Consider the following 23,538-nt stretch of genomic DNA (forward strand, 5'->3'; position numbering starts at 1 on the left):
TATGGAGCATCTTAGGGGGCCACCATTTTACTTTTATTAGTATCTATTTTTATTTTTGAAGTTTTCCAGTGGCTGCTGCATTTCCCACCATCGGCTTATACTCAAGGCAATAAGTTTTCTCAGTTTTTTGTTGCAAAATTAGGGGCCTCAGCATATACTCTGGTCGGCTTATACTCAAGTATATACGGTATATGGATCTCCGAGTGCCGTGGCATTTATCATTACCAGGAGTAGTGGTAAGTGATTTCTTGCAAACCACAGTATATGTATGTAATGTGTGATGATGGCGCCAGCTCACAAGTAGAACTGTCACCATCAACGAGTATCAGTTGTATATTATAGCGGACACCTTGCTACAACAGTCACAACCTGTATTAGAACCAATCACGATCGCTTAACCCTTTGGAGACTGCAGTCAATAGTGACAGCGGTATCTAGATGGTTATTTGAGGAAAGGGGTGATCGTGTAGTGCCAGTAATTGTCACAGAAGTCCACTGCAAAGTAATGACTTTTGGGTGAGACAGCTAGTGTGGCCTGTAAGGACTTGCAATTAACAGAGTCTAACAGGCAAAATGTCAGTGTTAAACAAAATCTTGCAGTACACGGCAGGATATTAGATCAGCAATCAAGCAAGTAAAAGTCCTATATAGGGACTAAGTTAAAAAAAAAATGTTCAAAACAAAAGGTATGGAAAAACATTTTGCTCATAAAAAGCTGTAATACATAAAAAGGCGAGTAAACAATAACATACATGTTTGGTGTCACAGAGTCATGAACGATCCAAGCTATAAATGTGTACGTGACAGTGATCACAGTAAAATAAACTAAAAGGGCATACAATAAAATATAAACATCAATGGTGGCACACAATTCAGCTACATGTACACATAGCAGAAAAAAAAAAAACAAAGACAGAAACAATGATTGAAAACCCTGCAGTAAACAAATAAACAATAGTGCATGAAAATAATATAGGGTACTTAGTTAACATGATTTTTTATTTTAAAAAAATGCAAAGCCATCCCACCACTTCACGGTGACCCTAATTGGGACAGTCCTAACAATAATATTAAAAACCTTACCGTTTGTCAAGTGACATGCATGTGGATAAGGCTATGTGCACACGTAGCGTTTTAAAACACTCACTAAAAACTGGACTCCTTCCCAGAAATCGCGCGTTTTTTTCCGCGCGATCTCACCGCGATTATGATCGCGATTTTGCCGCGATTTTCACGTGCGTTATTCAAGCACTTTCCAAGCGATTTGAAGCATCGCTTGGAAAGTGATTGACAGGTTGGTCACACTCATAGTGTTTGACAAGTGTGACCAGGTTTTTACTATTGAGGCCGCCTATGCGGCATCAATAGTAAAAGATAGGATGTAAAAAAAAAAAAAAAAAAAAAAAAAAAAAAAAAAAAATCGGGGTATATTTACCTTCCGGTGTCCCGCTCTGCATTCCCGGTCCTCAGCGTTCCCAGTAATTCCTTGCGAGACCTGTGATGATGTAGTCTCGCGTTGCTATAGCGATCTCGTGAGACCGCTAGAGTCACGCGAGACTACGTCATCACAGAACTGTGCCGCAAGGCATTACTGGGAACGCTTAGGCCGGGAATGCAGCGCGGGACATCGGAAGGTAAATATACCCCGATTTTTTTATTTTTATTCTTTTTTTTACAGGGGTATGGTACCCAGGGCCTGGAGGACAGTCTCCTCTCCTCCACACCGTGGGTACCAACCGCACATGAGACGCTTAACTTCCCGCATGGTGGGCATAGCCACATGCGGGAAGTAAGTGATTCTCATGCATTCCTATGGGTGCGGAATCGCGGCAATTCTTTGTGATTCCGCACAAAAGAATGAGCATGCTGCGATTTTTTCCGCGATGTGATTCCGCCGCGGAAAAAAGCGCAGCATTAGCACAGCATGTGCGGAATACCATAGGAATGCATGGGGGGCGTTCTGTACACGATTTTTAAGCATTTTCGCAGCGTTTTTGCGCCGAAAATCGCGGCAAAAACGCTTACAAATCGCTTCGTGTGCACACAGCCTAAGGGCTGAGAAGGACTGGGCCCAACTAGTGGGGACACAGTCATGGGAGACTACATCAATATAATGCCCAGCTCAAGGAAAGGGAGGCCACAGCTTTATATGCACATGATGCAAACAGACTAAAAAAAAAAAATAAAAAGGTATGAACTGGGATATAAACTGGTGTGCATGCAGCATGTAAGCGCACGTTCATACTGGCCACTGAACAGAAAAAAAAGACATGATTGAATACCCTGCAGAAAATAAACAGCAATAGTACATGATAATAATATAGGGTACTTAGCTGGGCCCAGTCCTTACCACATGCATGTCACTTGACAAACGGTAAGGTTTTTAATATTAGAGTTTGGACTGTCCCAACTATGGTCATCGTGAAGTGGTGGTATGGCTTTTGCATTTTTTTTTTTTTTTATAAAAAAAACATGTTAACCAAGTACTGAATATTATTTTTCATGCACTATTGCTGTTTATTTAATGCAGGGTATTCAATTATTATGTTTCTGTCTTTGTATTTTTTTCTATTTAGTGGTCAGTGTGAACGTGCGCTTACACGCTGCATGCATACCAGTTTATATCCCAGTTCATACCTTTGGATTATGTACACATAGCAGACAACGATAAACTTGGTCTACGTGTATTCTTTTACTTCCTGATATTGGTAAGAAATCAAGAACCTTCTCTGCACTGTAGGAAGCAGGGCCGTAAGCCACAAAGAGCTTGGAACATCTAGCACACTCCCAAATGATTACATTCAGCATTGTCATTTTACTGTAGTCAAGCAATAAACAAGCATGTATTCTTACCAGGACATTCCTTGGCTTGTAACAAAACGACATATGGCGTTACATGCTCAAGAAGAACGTCAGAAAGGCTGTTGAAGGTTAGCTCATGGTCAGTGACATTGACACCTGGAAAGATGAAAAACAAAATCAGATCACACCGGACGTGTTCTATACCTGCACATTACGCCGTCAGCTCTAAAGCCAAGCATACCCTATACGAAAGAATGGCTGCATAGAACAGCTGTTACATAGAAGAGGCAGGGGAAAATGTGCAGTCAATGGGTTTCTACTGCTGTAGCCCCCAGAGTCATACAGGTGTTGAGGAAAGTGGGGGATCAGACCCAAATCTTGTGATGAGTGGAAGTTCCAGTAATTTTTAAAATAGGAAGACTTAAATTTCTATGTCCAAAGGAACACAGGCTAAAACTACCAAACACTGAAAAAAGCCACATATGAAGAGGAGAGACATACCGAGTAGGAGGGCAGCGGTAGGAATTTCACTAGACCTCACTCTGCAATTCCAATCATTTTTTTGGTCCCGAAAATCTGAGTGAGATTTCTTCAAAAAGCAGAGGAGATTGTCAAAAAGCTTCTTGTTCAGCTCCTCCTGCAATTGCTGAAACAGAAAATGAGCGCTGAAGGCTGGTTTCTGCTTTAATTTGCAGTACTTTCAATTTTAGGAGTCAAGTAAAGAAGAGTGGCTATAGAAGTTTTGTGTGTTCAGAAAAAAAATTCTATAGTCAGCTGTTAAACCCCATTTCTCTGATGAACCCAGAAAGTTTGGTTTCCTTCCCTGCTGGGTTCACATGCTGTCTACCCACATGACAGCTGCAGCCAATGATTGGCTGACGAGTTCATAGCGGCAAACAGTAAACAAATGCCGGCAGGCCGATCGGTGGCGCTGTAGCTGGGAGGATTTACCAAGGATAGATCTTTTGCGGAATTTTACACTTTTAGCTTTTATGTAAATAATCAACATGTACAGTGTAAATCCTTATTTTTCAGGACTTCAGCAGTTCACCCTGGCAGCTGGATATCAGATTCTGGGGCAAAACTTGATTGATAACACATTCTTGCCTAATCAGTGTTTGGAGTTTCTTACAATTTCTGTACTTTTGTTTGTCCACTTTCTTTTTGAGGATTGACCACAGGTTCTCAATGGGACTGAGATCTGGGGAGTATCTTGGCCACAGCATTGTGAATTTTGATTATGACCACATAAGAATGTAGATCTGGCCTCCTGACAAACCAGTTAGGGAAACACGTTGAGGCATTTTGATTGGGCGTAAGTACAGTAAACTCATTCTTGCTTTATCCTTCCTAATATATGCTGGGTTCCTGACATTTCTGGCATGCACATCTTCTCTTTTTTCTTGTCTAGATATTGGCTTGTGTTTCATATATAGACAGGAGAGACTTAAAATATAACTCACCCTGATCTATATGAATACAATGATCAATGTATCTTTTGCATAGAGCACAAGCACATGTATATATATATATATATAATGTATGCTGATGGACGGATTTGTTGGTAGATAATATCTATGTTATGATTAGAGTTGAGCGAATGTTTGGAAATGGTCGACAAATCCAAATTTGCAATATTGGTACCCTACTTGTGCCGAGTTTGTGTCTGATGATCGTTTCTGAAAATATTTGCTCATTTCTACTCCCATTGACTCCAATGATGTTAGGCAAATATTACAAAAACCATAGGTCGCAGCAGAACGCAATGCAAACCGAATATTGAAAAATTCGCTCAACTCTAGTTATGATATGCCTATAGGATATGGTTTTTGAATATGGAATGAGAATTTGTCTGATGCTGCTGCTCATACCCGCCTGGTAGACATTTCTGGAAGTACTGGTTGCCCACCTACAGAGCATCATAAATGAGTGCTATAAAGTGACAATAGTTCTAAAAAAGCACACACTTATTTAGGGTAAGGCATATATAGACCGAGGTCAGGCACTTTGTCAGGACTATAGATATCTTTTTATTGCTTTATATACAGTATGTGTGTATATATATATATATATATATATATATATATATATATATATATATATACACACACACACACTAGAGGTGTGCCCGATGCTACCGCATTGGGAGGGAAGTATGTGTGTGGGGCGTGTGTGTGTGAGAGTACGTGTGTGTGTGTGTGTCCCGCAGCTGCCTTCCCACCCACCTCCGTGCAGTCACAGCCGGCAGGAAAGAGGGTGGTTTGCGGCCTGGAGATGTGAGTACGTGTGTGTGTGTGTGTGTTTCTCCTGGATCGTTGGTCTCGGAGAATAGTTAAATCCAATTCCTTATTCATAACAGTGCTCTTAGGAAAAATGTGTGTGAGCCCACTCCCTTAGATAAAAAGCCCCCACACATGAATGGCCTCGGGATGCTTTTCTGTTGGCATGACACAGGATTCATGGTAGTGATCACCTTTTCTTCTTCAGACAGTCTTCTAGATGTCCCAAAAGGTCTGAACGAGGCTCAAAATCGGACATGTCTCTGCGTTTTGGTGCAGACCACTCAGGCCGTGAAAATACACAAACATGAGAATAGGTTCTAACAGGTACAATTGCTATTGGTGAACAATACTTGTATGTGAAAACAGACATGTACTGTAAATGAGGCCTAAAACAGAGCATTCCGCCCCCTGGTGTTTTCAGGAACATTAAAGAGCGCATGCATTCTCTCTCTCGCAGTCTTGAGGACACGTACAGTATATATAGGCCATTTGGTGCTGCTGTCTTAGGACTGGATGAATTATGTATATTACACAATTACTGATAAGGTTAGATTAGGGAATAAAAGTTTATTTCAGAGCAAATCAACCATTGATGAAGAATTCATCTATTACCCCTCCACTTCTTATGGATTTCACTGACCTCCGTCTGGGACTTCATCTGCTGCCACAGTGACTGGCAGCTCTCAAAACGCACCCTGCCATCTTCAGAGCTCTTCAGACTTTCAATAAAATAGTCGGCTGGAAATAAAGAGAGGTAACTCAGATCCAAGATTTCCCTATGTGACAAGTTATATTTACGCCCTGACAACTTATGGCATGTAGTCAATGTGAATTATGGGACAGAATTATCCTTTGTTACCCGAGTTGTGTAGCTGGAGTCCATTTTGGTGGAGTTGGAATAAAATGGAAACACTTCTATAATATATAATACATTGGGTACAATGCAGGATGTGCTGTAAATGTTTTCATAAGAATTTGGAAAAGCTATGAAGTGTCTTATAAGGCCATGTTCACACGTTGTGTTTTTGCAATTTTTTTAATGCAAAGTTTAAGCTGCGTTTAAGCCACTTACAAAAAGCAGGTTTTACGGAGTTTTTTTGCTGCCTTTGTGCCAGGGTACATTTATTTGTCTCTTGTGCATGCTGATAGAGTTTAGTGCCTCCAAAAAAATAATCTGATTCAACTTTGTCTGGTTTTGTCACCAAAAATGCAGCAAAACCTGTTAACTGCGTTTTTGCCCTAGCAATTGCTTTCAATGGGTGAAAAATGCTGCAAAAATGCTGAAAGCAGTGACATGCTGTATTTTGCAAAAACGCAGCTCATTGAGAGAACAGTGAAGAAAAAAAAAAAAATCAATGTGTTTACATGAGATTTCTGAAATCTCACGTTGCTGGTATTGTGAAACAGTTGGAAAAAAAAAAAAAAACGCTGCAAAAAACGCAATGTATGAACACAGTCTAAATTTCTGTTCTGGTCCTGATCCAAGGAGCTTGGCTTTTAGTTGAGATGAATCTGTGCTGCACTTTATGTACATGCTCAGTAGTGACCAGTGCTGTGGGGTCGTAGATGAGATGAATCTGTGCTGCACTTTATGTACATGCTCAGTAGTGACCAGTGCTGTGGGGTCGGAGATGAGATGAATCTGTGCTGCACTTTATGTACATGCTCAGTAGTGACCAGTGCTGTGGGGTCAGAGGTGAGATGAATCTGTGCTGCACTTTATGTACATGCTCAGTAGTGACCAGTGCTGTGGGGTCAGAGGTGAGATGAATCTGTGCTGCACTTTATGTACATGCTCAGTAGTGACCAGTGCTGTGGAGTCAGAGGTGAGATGAATCTGTGCTGCACTTTATGTACATGCTCAGTAGTGACCAGTGCTGTGGGGTCAGAGGTGAGATGAATCTGTGCTGCACTTTATGTACATGCTCAGTAGTGAGGCAGTGCTGTGGGGTCAGGGGTGAGATGAATCTGTGCTGCACTTTATGTACATGCTCAGTAGTGACCAGTGCTGTGGAGTCAGAGGTGAGATGAATCTGTGCTGCACTTTATGTACATGCTCAATAGTGACCAGTGCTGTGGAGTCAGAGGTGAGATGTATCTGTGCTGCACTTTATGTACATGCTCAGTAGTGAGGCAGTGATGTGGAGTCAGAGGTGAGATTAATCTGTGCTGCACTTTATGCACATGCTCAGTACTGACCAGTGCTGTGGGGTCGGAGATGAGATGAATCTGTGCTGCATTTTATGTACATGCTCAGTAGTGACCAGTGCTGTGGGGTTGGGGGTGAGATGAATCTGTGCTGCACTTTATGTACATGCTCAGTAGTGACCAGTGCTGTGGAGTCGGAGGTGAGATGAATCTGTGCTGCACTTTATGTACACGCTCAGTAGTGAGGCAGGGCTGTGGAGTCGGAGGTGAGATGAATCTGTGCTGCACTTTATGTACATGCTCAGTAGTGACCAGTGCTGTGGGGTTGGGGGTGAGATGAATCTGTGCTGCACATGTACACGCTCAGTAGTGACCAGTGCTGTGGGGTTGGGGGTGAGATGAATCTGTGCTGCACTTTATGTACATGCTCAGTAGTGAGGCAGTGCTGTGGGGTCGGAGATGAGATGAATCTGTGCTGCACTTTATGTACATGCTCAGTAGTGACCAGTGCTGTGGAGTCGGAGGTGAGATGAATCTGTGCTGCACTTTAAGTACATGCTCAGTGGTGAGGCAGTGCTGTGGGGTCATAGTGGAGATGAATCTGTGCTGCACTTTATGTCCATGCTCAGCAGTGACCAGTGCTGTGGAGTCGGGGGTGAGATGAATCTGTGCTGCACTTTATGTACATGCTCAGTAGTGAGGCAGTGCTGTGGGGTCGTAGATGAGATGAATCTGTGCTGCACTTTATGTACATGCTCAGTAGTGACCAGTGCTGTGGGGTCGGAGATGAGATGAATCTGTGCTGCACTTTATGTACATGCTCAGTAGTGACCAGAGCTGTGGGGTCAGAGGTGAGATGAATCTGTGCTGCACTTTATGTACATGCTCAGTAGTGACCAGTGCTGTGGAGTCGGAGGTGAGATGAATCTGTGCTGCACTTTATGTACATGCTCAGTAGTGAGGCAGTGCTGTGGGGTCAGGGGTGAGATGAATCTGTGCTGCACTTTATGTACATGCTCAGTAGTGACCAGTGCTGTGGAGTCAGAGGTGAGATGTATCTGTGCTGCACTTTATGTACATGCTCAGTAGTGAGGCAGTGCCGTGGGGTTGGGGGTGAGATGAATCTGTGCTGCACTTTATGTACATGCTCAGTAGTGACCAGTGCTGTGGGGTCAGAGATGAGATGAATCTGTGCTGCACTTTATGTACATGCTCAGTAGTGACCAGTGCTGTGGAGTCGGAGGTGAGATGAATCTGTGCTGCACTTTATGTACATGCTCAGTAGTGAGGCAGTGCTGTGGGGTCAGGGGTGAGATGAATCTGTGCTGCACTTTATGTACATGCTCAGTAGTGACCAGTGCTGTGGGGTCGGAGATGAGATGAATCTGTGCTGCACTTTATGTACATGCTCAGTAGTGACCAGTGCTGTGGAGTCAGAGGTGAGATGTATCTGTGCTGCACTTTATGTACATGCTCAGTAGTGACCAGTGCTGTGGAGTCAGAGGTGAGATGAATCTGTGCTGCACTTTATGTACATGCTCAGTAGTGACCAGTGCTGTGGAGTCAGAGGTGAGATGTATCTGTGCTGCACTTTATGTACATGCTCAGTAGTGAGGCAGTGATGTGGAGTCAGAGGTGAGATTAATCTGTGCTGCACTTTATGCACATGCTCAGTACTGACCAGTGCTGTGGGGTCGGAGATGAGATGAATCTGTGCTGCACTTTATGTACATGCTCAGTAGTGACCAGTCCAGTGCTGTGGGGTTGGGGGTGAGATGAATCTGTGCTGCACTTTATGTACATGCTCAGTAGTGAGGCAGTGCTGTGGAGTCGGAGGTGAGATGAATCTGTGCTGCACTTTATGTACACGCTCAGTAGTGACCAGTGCTGTGGGGTCAGAGGTGAGATGAATCTGTGCTGCACTTTATGTACATGCTCAGTAGTGAGGCAGTGCTGTGGGGTCATAGTGGAGATGAATCTGTGCTGCACTTTATGTCCATGCTCAGCAGTGACCAGTGCTGTGGAGTCGGGGGTGAGATGAATCTGTGCTGCACTTTATGTACATGCTCAGTAGTGACCAGTGCTGTGGGGTTGGGGGTGAGATGAATCTGTGCTGCACTTTATGTACATGCTCAGTAGTGACCAGTGCTGTGGGGTTGGGGGTGAGATGAATCTGTGCTGCACTTTATGTACATGCTCAGTAGTGACCAGTGCTGTGGGGTTGGGGGTGAGATGAATCTGTGCTGCACTTTATGTACACGCTCAGTAGTGACCAGTGCTGTGGGGTCAAAGTGGAGATGAATCTGTGCTGCACTTTATGTACATGGTCAGCAGTGAGGCAGCGCTGTGGGGTTGGTGTAAAATGTACCACCTCCTAAAATATATAATGAATTGGGTACAGTAGTGCAACACAGAACATGTCCTACCAGACACCCTAAAACCATATAATTTTAGGGTGTCGGTAGGACTCCTACTGAACCACTATACTAAATGTAACATCACGTCGCGGTTCTGTGTGTTTTCTGCTATGTTGATGTAATTTGTGACGCGTTTTGGGATCACCCATGTTCAATATTGCATTTACTGTTCTTAGCATATCTGACGGGATTCCTAACAGATTACTTTATTTGAATTCATACGTTATTTGCTGCATCGTGATGTAGAAATATCCATGCTCAATATTATACAGCCCATATACGGTATTCTGTTATGAGGAGCATGTGCTCTTCTATATACTGACATTCATCCTTTTCGCTTACTCACTCATAAATTAGTAATGGCAGCTCACACTCTTGTGTGGATAAGCACACTAGCTCTCACCACTAATGAACACGCGGAGCCAAGTTCCATTTTACAGGTTTTATTTGTGGGCATTCCCACAACATATTTTTCATCTTTCTAGCCCAATATTACTATTCATGTTTTGTCATTGTGATTTGTGAATAATGAGCTTTCAAGCTGCAGCATGTGACATGCGATTCCTGACCTCGGGTGAAATGTCACACCCCGCTCCTATGATCCCTTTGACCTCTTTTTTGAGTGCTTGTCTATTTATAGCTATGTGGACTGTATCTTTATGGTGGTTTGTCCTGATGAAGAAGTTTTATACTTCAAAACACATTGAGAAATAAACCCACCTGAAATTGGATTGGCATGCTTCATTCATTCTCATCGGCCGCGCAGAATAACCCATTTGTTTCTCCAGTTCCATGCATTTATCTCCTCATGGGTCTGCAGCAGCCTTATAAGTGGTTGTGTGCACACAACCCACCCAGGTGAGCACAATTGTGCATATCCTTCTATATTGCTACCCAGATAAGACCTTATCTGCACCTTGTCTCCTCTCCAGTTTCTCTCTCTTAATTCCAGTGATGTGTCACTTACTAGGCAGCTTGCTGTAGTTTTGATAAAATAACTGTTTTGTCAGCAGATCATTAGAGGACTAGTAAACCTGCTGCATGTAGTCCTTCATATTCATAAACTCTGCATAACCCTGACCCCACCATTGATTGACTGCATTCTGTGTACACTGTGCATAGGCAGAAAGCTGCCAGTCAATGGTGTGGGCAGGGTTAATACAGGCCTCCACATTCAGGGAACTGGTTGATCTGCAGCAGACAAAACAGTGATTTTATCAAAACTGCAACAGGGAGCTCAGACACTGCTGGAATCAGGGTTCTGCCCCTACATCATGCTGCTCTGAGAAGGGTAGTAAGACATATTGACAGATGCCCTTTAATTAAAGGGCTGGAGTTTGCTTGGATTATATTTTAGGTTACAGATGCCTCCCTCTTAATAATACCACATACGCACCTGCTGTAAGAGAACGTTTCTTCTTCTTTGCACTAGGTTTGAATACGAAGCAGCCCTTAAAATTAGAAAAGAAATGTACAGCTCATATCGCAGGGAGGCATTAGTCATGGACATAAAATAGTATAGTCCAAGAGTCTTAGACAGTGGTTAGCTGCCTTACACATAATAAAAAAGGCTTAGATAAAATAAGCTTTCCAAATGTGTGGCAAACATTAAAGCAGCAGTCCCAGGAAAGTTTCTATTCGCCATACGTGTCTAAATATGGGTTTTGTGTTGTGTAATGTAAATGCAATACAGACACTGACATCCTTCCAGCACCGCTCCGGTTCTTTTCTCACTCGCGGGACTAAAATCCCGATTCACCAGATCACACAGAGGTCTATGTATCGGCCCAAAGTCGCTATTACAATTTAAGTATTCAATTTCCATTCTCATAATATACAGTTATTTTGCCTTTATGATATACATCAGGTATATTTACAATGCATCGGAAAAAAGTGACGTACGGCTCACACGTGGATCTCTGTGAGATAATGCGAGTCAGAATTTCAGTCATGTGAGTGAGACGAGAACTGGGGAGTGACGCTGGAAACTTGGGAAGACAACACGTATATATACACAGGTTTAGCTAATAAAAGGGCTATATTAAAGAGAATCTGTCAAAGTCTTGGCCACATAATCTCACAGTACCAAGATGTAGGGGCAGAGAGCACAATTCCAGTGATGTATCACTTAGTTGACTGGGTGCAGCAGTTCTGATAGTCAATTTCTCTGCTGTAGATCTCGCAGAGCTCAGTAGCTCAGCTGTGTATAACCCCATGCACACCACAGCTTTCTGTGTAAATTGTAGAGTGACAGAGAGCTGCGGTTGGACTAGGATGCACAAGGCCAGTTGTCCTCAAGTGATAATCTCCTGATGATAGAGCGCGGATTATACTGAAACAGCAAGACACAGCCCAGTAAGTGACACATCGCTGTAATCTGGGTCTTGGCTCCGGTATTATGATGCTCTCAGATTACCTAACAAAAACCTAGTGACATAATCCCTTTAAAAAGCTGGCCAGCCAGCCCCCTTGACATAGCAACAGAGAAAACTATGGCAAGCACAAAAAAGTGAAGCCACGACATTAACACAATGGAACACAGATGGATGATCATGTAATGGGAACATGCCCCTCAACCATATCTATTGAAGCACAATGCACAAGCAAGTATTTTAGACGTCCAAACGCTGGGTAAGTGCCAATGAATTCTTGGTAGGAAGACGACTAAATACCAATCTTGCACAAGTCCTATACAGTCAGGAAATTAGCGCATGTGCAGTGTGTTTTATGCAGGGTGCTGTCAGAGATGTCGTGTTACATGGCCATCACCTGGGTCTATTTTCTGGCTGAGAGCGGTGTTGTTTTGGGGAAGTGGTCAGTATCTTTTATTCCAGTTGCTCACCCCATTATTTTTTTTTCTCTAAAGCTGCCATACAGGTCTAGAGATATGGGCTTTTGTATTTAGTTTATTTTTATGGTCTTTACCAACTGGGTGGTGCTCACAGGATTCTCTAGGGGTGCAATTTTACAGTATTATCCTATGAGCGACGCCTTTTTGGTAAAGGTCGTAAAAAGTCCCATATCACAGCAACCATATGGTGGGTTTATAAATAATAATAATAAATAAAAAGCCCGAATACTCAACGGAATGAAATAGGAATAAACTACCCACTTTTCACCTGCTGACGAATCCAAAAATATTTCTTCAATAAGAAAAAAGATTTACCTTGGAAACTGATGATGTGGTCATAGTGGATTCCTGACAATAAAGCAGGACATAGGAGATTACAATATATCCCTACAGTGGATAACATGATTAATAGACACACACAAAAACAACAGTGTTTTCTCTTGTACATTAAGACTGTGTTCACACGTAGCTTTTTTTTTGCGCTTTTGCAGCGTTTTTTTACTCGCGGAGTCGGCGCAAAAACGCAAAAAACCGCATCCCATGCAATCCTATGGGATTCCGCAATGCTGTGCTAATGTGGCGGATTTTTCTGCTGCGGAATCGCATAGCGGAAAAATCCGCATCATGCTCATTCTTTTTGCGGAATCACAAGGATTCCGCACCCATAGGATTGCACTGAAACGCTCATCTTTCGCATGTGGCTGTGCCCACCATGCGTGAAGTGAGTGCTTCATGTGCGGATGGTAATCATGGTCTGGAGGAGAGGAGACTGTCCTCCAGGCCCTGGGTACCAGAATCCTGTAAAAAAAAAAATAGAATAAAAATAAAAAATATTGTTATTCTCACCTTCCGACGGCCCCTAAAGTCCTTCCCGCTTCTCACCACGTTTTCGGCATCTTCCGGTCCCAGTAATGCTTTGCGCGAATCACCTGAGATGACGTCGTGGTCTCGTGAGCGTGACGTCATTGCAGGTCCTTCGCGCAAAGCATTACTGGGACCAGAAGATGTCGGGAGCGCCGCAGAGCAGATCGGGGGCCATCGGAAGGTGAGAATAACTATATATATATATTTTTTTATTATTTTTAACATCCTATCTTTTACTATTGATGCCGCATAGGCAGCCTCAATAGTAAAACGTTGGTCACACTTGTCAAACACTATGCTTGACGAGTGTGACCAACCTGTCAGTCAGTTTTCCAAGCAATGCTACAGATCGCTTGGAAAACGCTAGCATTCTGCAAGCTAATTACGCTTGCAAAATGATAGTTTTTCACGGAAATGCCACATGCGAATTTCCAGCGGCAGGGAGTTGCCGCGGAAATTTCTGTGGCAATTCCGCAAGTGTGCACATAGCCTAAAGGGATGCTTTAAGAGCTATTCCGATATATGGGCCAGATATAGATCTCCCTGAAACGCTGCCTCCACTAGTGAGACATGTATTGACTGACACACTACTAAGTACAAACACATCTACAATTCCCTCATAATGCTGTCAGCTATGCTGCAAAGCAATGCCGGACTGTAACCAACACCTTCTGCTTCCATCGCACAGGCAGCCAGTGTGGGGAGAGGGGAGCACAGCACAACTTTTTCTCATTACAAACACATCTGCAGTTGTAGCTCTCCTCTCACAGTGCTGTTCACCAGGGCTGTGGAGTCGGTGCTCATTTTGGTGGAGTCAGAGTCGGTATAAAATGGACCGACTCCGAAAAGCCGGATTACTTACCGGTAATGCTCTTTTAATGAGTCCACGACAGCACCCACTGGAGGTATCGGATCCGCCCATTTGGAACAGGAAACCCTACAGGAAAGATAAAAGGGGCGGTCCGCCTTTCCTCCTCAGTTTTACGTTTCAGAGTACCAGAAGGACCGCCAGGGATTAGGCAATGTTCTCTTATTTTAACATCTTTCTTATCCATTATTTGGTTGATATACTTTAATTATTGATATCTTTAGGGAGGGAAGTGAGCGGGTGCTGTCGTGGACTCATTAAAAGAGCATTACCGGTAAGTAATCCGGCTTTTTACTCTTCGCCACGACAGCACCCACTGGAGAGATTCCAGAGACCATCACCTGGGTGGGACCACCGTGCCAAGGACAGTCCTGCCAAAGCTTAAGTCAGAGGTTGATGAAAGATCAAGTCTATAGTAGTTATAGAAGGTAGAAGGGGATGACCAAACTGCCGCCTTACATATAGTTTCAATCGGAACATCTCCCTTTTCCGCCCAAGAAGTTGCCATTGCCCTGGTGGAATGCGCCCTGATGTTCCCTGGAGGATCTTCGTTTTTTGCGGAGTAGGCTAAACGAATGGCCTCTCTGATCCACCGGGAAATGGTGCTCTTCGTGACTCCATACCCCTTCTTACAGCCCTGAAATGAAACAAATAGGGCCCTACTCTGCCTCCAACTGTTGGACCTCTCAATATATTTTAGGAGTTCTTTTGACGTCCAGAGTATGGAACTTCTGCTCTTCCGGAGTAGAGGGATTTTTATAGAAGGTTGGGAGGAGTATCTCCTGAGATCTATGGTATTTTGTTGCCACTTTTGGCAGGTAGGCAGGGTCTGGTTTTAATACCAATCTGTCTTGGTATTCTTGAAAAAAAGGTGGATCTATTGACAAGGCCTGGATATCACCCACTCTTCTAGCTGAGGTCAGTGCTACCAAGAGGGCCATTTTAAGTGCTAAGTATTTGAAGGGTAGTGTGTCGATCGGCTCAAAGGGGTCTACCGTTAGGGCGTCTAAGACCAGATTTAGATCCCATGTAGGGACGGAGGGTATGTGGATTGGAGCTATTCGTTCACATGCTGTAATGAATCGAGTTATCCACTTGTTGCCTGCTATATTATGGCCATATAGTGCTCCTAATGCCGATATTTGTACTCTTAGCGTATTTACTGCTAAGCCTAAGTCTTTCCCTTTCTGCAGAAATTCCAAGATTGGGATTATCGGAACTTCTGCTGTATGAGGTACTGTATGGAATTGAAGAAATTTTTTCCATATTCTAGTGTAAATTTGGGTTGTGGACTGTTTTCTACTTTGTAGTAGTGTAGTAATTAAAGACTCAGAGAATCCTCTTGTCCTCAATAACTGCCTCTCAAATTCCACGCCGTCAAGTGCAAGCTGACCACTTGAGGGTGGAAAAAGGGGCCTTGGGAGAGTAGGTTGGGAGTCGAGGGAAGGACCCAAGGATCTGTTATTGACATCATTTGCAGCCACGAAAACCACGGTCTTTTTGGCCAGAACGGTGCTATTAAGATTATCCTTGCTTTGTCGTCTCTGATCTTCCGAATTACTTGAGGTAGGAGGATCAATGGAGGGAACGCATACGCCAGGTTGAAATTCCATGGAGCTAGAAGGGCGTCTAGTATGTCTGGGTGATATGATGGTGATAGGGAGGCAAATGTTTTTATCTGCATGTTCTCCTTTGTGGCGAAAAGGTCCACCTCGGGTTGTCCCCATAGGGCTACTATGTCCCTGAAGACCTTCTGATTGAGGCGCCACTCTCCTTGCCGTAGAGTGTGTCGGCTTAGGAAGTCTGCCTTTTGATTGCTCTCGCCTCTGATATGAAGGGCCGAGAGGGACAAAAAATAGTTTTCTGCTAAGTTTAAAATTCTTGCCGCTGAAGACATCAGAGTCTCTGATCGAGTTCCTCCTTGTCTGTTTATATAGGCCACTGTGGTAGTGTTGTCCGATAGGATCCTGACATGCTTATGTTGGAGCTGCGGAAGGAAGTTGTATAGAGCATAGAACACTGCAGTCAGTTCTTTTAAATTGGATGAGTACTCGCATTCCTCTTTATTCCACCTTCCCTGATGAAACCCATTCTCCATGTGGGCTCCCCAGCCCTGGGGACTGGCATCGGTGGTTACGATACAGGATGGAACTATAACCCATGGAACTCCTGAACATAAATGGTCATCATCTAACCACCACTCTAGAGAAGTCAAGACTTCTTGTGACAGGGTTATTTTGCTCTGTAAATGACCACTATGTCGCTTATCCTCTTGGAGGATCTGGTGTTGTAGTGTACGGACATGATACTGGGCCCACCGGACTGCCGGGGTGCAAGAATTTAGTGATCCTAATAGTGACATTGCTCCTCTCAAGGACACCCGTGGTCTATCTATAGCTGCTCGTATTTTTTGTTTCGTGAGGGTGATTTTTACCTGAGGTAGTAGACATCTCTGGGTCAAGGAATCTAGTTGAAATCCTAGAAATGTCTGGAGAGATTGTGGATCGAGTCTGGACTTTTGGATATTGATGATCCAGCCAAGGCTCTGAAAAGAGGAGATTGAGTCAGTCACGCGTTCGGTACATTGTTTGACTGAATTCCCAATTATTAGGAAGTCGTCTAAATACGGCACGATCAGTGTGTCCTTTTGGCGAAGGTAGGCCATCACTTCTGCCATCACCTTGGTAAATATTCTTGGTGCCGTGGAAAGCCCGAAGGGCATGGCCGCGTATTGGAAATGACGAATCCTGCCCTCGACTTCCACTGCGACTCTTAGGTATTTCTGGAATCTATTGTGAATAGGGAGATGATAATAAGCATCTTTTAAATCAATCCCTGCCATTACGCAATTTGGGAAAAGAAGCTTTATAGTGGATCTAATTGATTCCATTTTGAAGTTATAATTTTTTATAAATGAATTAAGCTTCTTTAAATTAATAATGGTTCTAAACGTACCGTCTGGTTTAGAAACCAAAAACAGGGGAGAGTAAAAGCCTCTACCCTCTTGTTCCTCAGGGACGTCAACTAAAACTTTTTTAGCTAGTAGGACTCGAATCTCGTCTTCGAGAGCCTTTTGCTGAACTGAGGAATTAAGGCGAGTTATAACAAAGAATTCATAAGGGATCTGAAGGAATTCAATCTTTATTCCTTCCTTGATTATGTTCAAAATCCATGGGCTTAACGTAATTTGTTCCCATTTGGTAACAAAAAATTTTAATCTACCCCCAACTGGTGGGTTTAAACTCTTAATTTTTATCTCTCCTATATGTTGGCCCTCTGAAGATGGTACCCTTCTGCTTTTCGTCTTTCGTGGCCCATCTATTCGTTCTGTCCGACTGTCTTCTTCTCCCGAATGGCCGTCTCTTAAAGGTTTTCCTATAAAACGGAATGGGAGAATCACTGAAGGCCTTTTTCCTCTCTTTTGCCTTGGCGAGAATTTCATCTAAGGCTTTCCCGAAGAGGAACTCACCCTCGCATGGGGTTGCACTAATTTTGGATTTTGATTGTGCGTCCCCTTTCCAGCTTTTTATCCACAGCGCGCGTCTGGCGTTATTCACCAGGGCTGCCGACCTCGCTGCCAGTCTTAGGGTGTCCGCTGAAGCATCTGCCATAAAGGCAGCTGCACCTCTTATCAACGGGATGGCTGCACGCAGTTTCTCCCTTGACACTCTTTGCTCGATCTGCTGGTCTAATTGATCTAGCCATACCAGCATTGATCTAGCAGTACATGTGCTGGCTATTGCAGGTTTGAATACCCCGGTGGTGGACTCCCAGGACCTTTTGAGCGAAGATTCTGCCTTTCGGTCTAATGGGTCTGCTAACAATCCTGCGTCCTCGACCGGGATCGAGGTCTGTTTGGAAGTGGAGGCTATGACGGCATCCACCTTTGGTATTTTAGTCCATTTCAATAGGTCTTCATCAGTGAACGGATTACTTCCGTTTTGAGGCTGATGGGAGAAAACCCTTCTGGTCGTGTTTTTCCCACTCTCTTTTGATGAGGTCCTTAATTGCCGGTATCACCGGAAATGATCTCCTCTTTTTTTCTGCCAATCCCACAAACAATGTCCTGCGCGGTTTGGGCTCCCCTTTCCTCTTCACACCCCATAGTATTTCTAACCGCTTTTACAAGGTTATCTACGCTGTCCAGTGGAAAACATGCGCGTCCTTCCATCTCCGAGGATGACGATGAGGACGTGAATGCGGAGCCTGAATTTAACTCCTGTTCTTCCTCTGACTCTGAACTAACAACGGCCTGTTTCTTATGACTGGACTCTGAGGGAGTGCTGGCGCGGTTGATGGCTTGTATCTCCTCCCTAATTATGGCTCGGATATCTTTAGAAGATATCGTCGACCCCTGTCTGGTTTCTTTCATGCATTGTTTGCAGAGTTTTTTGGGGTAGGAGTCAGGGAGAGGCTCTGAACATAATGCGCATTCTTTATGTTTAGCTTTTTCTTTTTTCTTTGACTGAAGTGGGAGGTCAAAGGTAAAGAGAGGGGGGGGGGAGGAGGTTAGCTTAATAGGTAGAGTATATACTTTGCACACTCACCCAGTGAAGCTTAATACCGGGTCGGATGGCTGAGACGGTCTGGATCTGGTTTCTGCTGCCTCGCTCCTGCGGGCAGTCTCTGTCCTGGCGCTGCGGTCCCTGGTGGAATTGCCCCCAGCTGAATCCCCTGCTGGGGCCTGCGACTCCGTGGGGGACGACATGGTTCCATCGTTACAGCGCTGCAGCGCTGTTTTATCTTCACTCCTGTCGTGCCCCCGGAAGTCGCCCTGTGTCAGGGCGCATGCGCCGCGTCATCGCCATCCTACCCCGGAAGTTCAACCATTACTTCTGGGGTATAGGAGCGTCGGGCGCCGGCCGGCTCCTGCGCCACCGCTATTCACACGCGCGGTTCGCGCGCTCATGGCTTCACCTCCCACGCTGTCCACCGATGGGGGGGGGGGTGTTCTGCCTCCGGATGCCAGACCGGCCCGCTCCCTGGTAAGACCGGGCGGCCCTCCCCGGACCCGGTCATCACCGTTATGCCACCAGACGAGGGGGGAACCGTCAAACGGAATCTCCCCCGACGCTGCTTCCGGACCGCAGCCCCTGCAGTTCCCGAGGAGACCGCACAGGCGGATGCATGGCCCAGGTAAGATCCTGCAGGATCCTGCTCCATTTGGAACAGGAAACCAAAACTGAGGAGGAAAGGCGGACCGCCCCTTTTATCTTTCCTGTAGGGTTTCCTGTTCCAAATGGGCGGATCTGATACCTCCAGTGGGTGCTGTCGTGGCGAAGAGTAAAAATATATAATAAATTGGGTACAATAGTTCAATGCAGAATGTACTGAATATTTTTTCATAGAAATTTGGGAAAGTTATGAAATGTCCTATAAATGACTGTTCTATGGCTACATTCACACACAGCGTTTTTCCTGCGTTTTTTTGAGGATACGTTTTTCAGTTGCAAAAGCAGATAAGCTTTTTATAAAACCGCATCACCTGAAAGGTTTTTGAGCTCATAGATAATGTTTTCAATAACAAAAGCAGATTAGAAATCTGCTCTATCTATATATCCATTTATCCATATCTGTCTATCCATATCATATCTGTACCAAACAGAATGAAAGCCGGATAGCACACAGACTAACACTCCTTTTTTTTAGCACCAGTCAGGTACACCTCATAGCTGCCCAAAAGGACGCCCAGGACAGGCATTGCTCGTCTTCAGTAACACATCAACATCAATTGATAGTTGGAATAAATAGACTGCATTCATCACCACATCTTCTTAAGGTGCAGGCTTTATTTTCAAGTGTAGGGGTGTGCAGTATGAAGTTCTGCAGCAGCTGAGGTGTGCAGTATGAAATTCTGCGGAACAGTATGAGGTTCTGCGCCCCCTCCCCCAGGTTTGATCCTGGCCACGCCCATAGTGTGAATGTAGCCTGAGGATCTAGGCTTTGTCTTCGCTGAGATAAGTCATAGTGTGTGTGTGTGTGTGTGTGCGCGCGCGCGTGCGTATGTATATATATATATATTATACATACATACAGTATATATATATATATATATATATATATACACACACACACACACATACATACACAATACAGACCAAAAGTTTGGACACACCTCAGAGCGTTTTCTTTATTTTCATGACTATGAAAATTGTAGATTCACTCTGAAGGCATCAAAACTATGAATTAACACATGTGGAATTATATAATTAACAAAAAAGTGTGAAAGAACTGAAAATACTGTGTCTTATATTCTAGGTTCTTCAAAGTAGCCACCTTTTGCTTTGATTACTGCTTTGCACACTCTTGGCATTCTCTTGATGAGCTTCAAGAGGTAGTCACCGGAAATGGTTTTCACTTCACAGGTGTGCCCTGTCAGGTTCAATAAGTGGGATTTCTTGCCTTATAAATGAGGTTGGGACCATCAGTTGTGTTGTGCAGAAGTCTGGTGGATACACAGGTGATAGTCCTACTGAATAGACTGTTAAAATTTGTATTATGGCAAGAAAAAAGCAGCTGAGTAAAGAAAAACGAGTGGCCATCATTACTTTAAGAAATGAAGGTCAGACAGTCAGAAAAATTGGGAAAACTTTGAAAGTGTCCCCAAGTGCATTGGCAAAAACCATCAAGTGCTACAAAGAAACTGGCTTACATGAGTACCACCCCAGGAAAGGAAGACCAAGAGTCACCTCTGCTGCGGAGGATAAGTTCATCCGAGTCACCAGCCTCAGAAATCGCAGGTTAACAGCAGCTCAGATTAGAGACCAGGTCAATGCCACACAGAGTTCTAGCAGCAGACACATCTCTACAACAACTGTCAAGAGGAGACTTTGTGCAGCAGGCCTTCATGGTAAAAACCGGATTACTTACCGGTAATACTCTTTTGTAGAGTCAATATAAGACATACTTTCAGTTGTTTCACACTTTTTTGTTAATGATATAATTCCACATGTGTTAATTCATTGTTTTGATGCCTTCAGAGTGAATCTACAATTTTCATAGAAAATAAAGAAAACTCTTTGAATGAGAAGGTTTTTCCAAACTTTGGTGTGTACCGTATGTATGTAATCGATATTATACAGTGTATTACATATTTACAATTTATTACAGTTTTTTGTGTTCTAAAGTTGTATTCCAATAAATAGATATTATGTTCTAAATATCTTGATTATTCGATCATAAAAATGATTAAATGTCTGATGTTCACATTGTGCTACAATAAATTTTTCACTTAAATATAAGCAATATATGTGGGAGTCGGAGTCGTGGAGTCGGTGTAAGGGAAATTGAGGAGTCGGAGTCGCAGGTTTGGCTTACCGACTCCACAGCCCTGCTGTTCACTCAGTGGTTGCCTGTTACATGGAAACAAAAGGAATGTTAGTTGTAATAAGGCACAGTTCTGATCTCACGTGTGGGGCATATTATGACAGAAAACAAGCTTTGTCTCATTACAAACACCTCCAACACACTTAAGTCTGCTCTTCTCCGGGCATTGTAATCACGCACAGTTCTGCATTAAGATCAGGAGAGCAGACAGTCACCTATTACATGTCTCATAAAGGTAATGACCCCTTTCATTTAAAATACGGTAAGCTCGCTCTGTAAGATCTGTGTCATCTTAACAGCTCATTTATATATTAAGAAAAATGTGGATTTCTCTAGGATCACAAATATCACGGTATCATTTTATTCAAATTTCTATGACCTGCATGCTCATGGAAGGGAGGCAAAGATTGAGCTGAGCTTTCCAACGAGTCTTTTATCTCACCCAAAGCTGGATTCACATCTACGCTGCTCAGTCCTAACTTGTGCTTCTCCGCTATCCTGCACCTAGTTATTTCAGACTCCATTGTGCAGGCAGAGATGAGTGCAGGACAGTGGTGCTCTGTAAGAAACCAACTAGTAATGATGTAAAACCAAACACAGGCAGCTATACTGATGTAGATGGTAGAAGATTAAATCAGTCAGGCGGAGTTGTGTACAGAAGTATAGACTGTTTTCTAAAAAAAAGTACAATTTTTAAAATGTGGGGAGGCAAAGAAGAGCTATGCTGGAAGGAAGCCATGCAAGAGACCCTGCACTGCCCAAGCTCAACCAGCAGCAATGGAACTATAGCAGGATGGATCCAATGGCAACTGGAAAGTAGACTGTGCCTGGAGAATTCTCTTTTAGAAGGCCATACATGTTGTGTGTAACATGGAGCAGAATTAAGAATGAATTACATTGGCACAACTGACTAAGTAAATGTTTATTATAAGAGGACAATGTGAACTGGAGAACAATACAGCCTACAGAGAAACTAGGGATAACGTTTAAAGAGGTTGCCAATTACTTTTACATAGATGGCCTATCCTTAGGATAGGTCATCAATGTCTGATCGGTTGGGGTCCGACACCTGACCGCACATGCAGCCACACACAGAGCCCTGCGGTTGTCCATGGTCCGACCCTGATGGCACATGCAACCACATACAAATCCCTGCGGATGCCCCTGGTCTGACCCTGATGGCACACGTAGCCACATTCAGAGCCCTGCGGATGTCACAGGTCCAATCCTGACCACATACAGAGGTCACCGATCTGACCCGGACAACACACATAGCCCTGCGGATGCCCCTGGTCTGACCCTGGTGGCACACGCAGCCACACACAGAGCCCTGCGGATGGCCCTGGTCTGACCCTGACGGCACACGTAGCCACATACAGAGCCCTGCGGATGTCCCTGGTCCGACCCTGGTGGCACTGGCAACCACATACAGAGCCCTGCGCATGTCCCTGGTCTGACCCTGGTGGCACATGCAGCCACATACAGAGCCCTGCGCATGTCCCTGGTCTGACCCTGATGGCACCATGCAGCCACATACAGAGCCCTGCGGACGTCACTGGTCTGATCCTGATGGCACACACAGAGCCATATGGATGTCCCTGGTCTGACCCTGATGGCACATGCAGCCACATACAGAGCCATGCGGATGTCCCTGGTCTGACCCTGATGGCACTAGTGATGTGTCGTTCATGAACGATCCGATTCAAAGAGCCGGCTTTTTACATTGATTTTAAGGCTACTGTACATCACAATGTGGATATGCAACGTTTCTGTGCGGTAAAATCTGCTGCAAATCAGCATCGTGTGCACACAGCCTTATTCTCACCTTCCGACGTCCCGTTCAGCCATCCCGCCTCTCTCCACGCTCCGGTCCCAGTGATCCTTTGCGAGAATGACCACGAGATGTCACGGTCTCGAGGGATAACAAAGTCTCGCGGTCATTCGTGCAAAAGATCACTGGGACCGGAGCATGGAGAGAGG

At 44.3% G+C, this 23,538-nt stretch overlaps 1 protein-coding gene across 9 annotated transcripts in view; it reads right to left on the reverse strand.

Moving 5' to 3' along the window:
• Nucleotides 1-23,538, reverse strand: part of ORC3 (origin recognition complex subunit 3) — a 142,649-nt gene that overhangs the window by 114,060 nt on the left and 5,051 nt on the right. For 3 of the 9 annotated variants that reach the window (XR_012234811.1, XM_073589595.1, XM_073589600.1), the window contains exons 1-5: nt 22,001-22,109; nt 12,816-12,848; nt 5,725-5,822; nt 3,304-3,448; nt 2,854-2,958 (exon numbers count right to left, since the gene is read on the reverse strand). Coding sequence is in view for 8 of the 9 variants with exons in the window: in XM_073589595.1 (XP_073445696.1) it covers nt 2,854-2,958; nt 3,304-3,448; nt 5,725-5,822; nt 12,816-12,848; nt 22,001-22,082 (463 nt within the window). In the remaining variant the exon portion in view is untranslated. Of the gene's footprint in view, nt 1-2,853; nt 2,959-3,303; nt 3,449-5,724; nt 5,823-11,045; nt 11,101-12,815; nt 12,849-21,549; nt 21,585-22,000; nt 22,110-23,538 lie in introns of those variants that run through there. The other 6 variants (XM_073589598.1, XM_073589596.1, XM_073589603.1 and 3 more) reach the window with 4 other exon arrangements.

This window comes from Dendrobates tinctorius, unplaced genomic scaffold (assembly GCF_039654945.1).
Source record: "Dendrobates tinctorius isolate UK_male_01 unplaced genomic scaffold, ASM3965494v1 ptg000111l, whole genome shotgun sequence".
Classification (NCBI taxonomy): domain Eukaryota; kingdom Metazoa; phylum Chordata; class Amphibia; order Anura; family Dendrobatidae; genus Dendrobates; species Dendrobates tinctorius.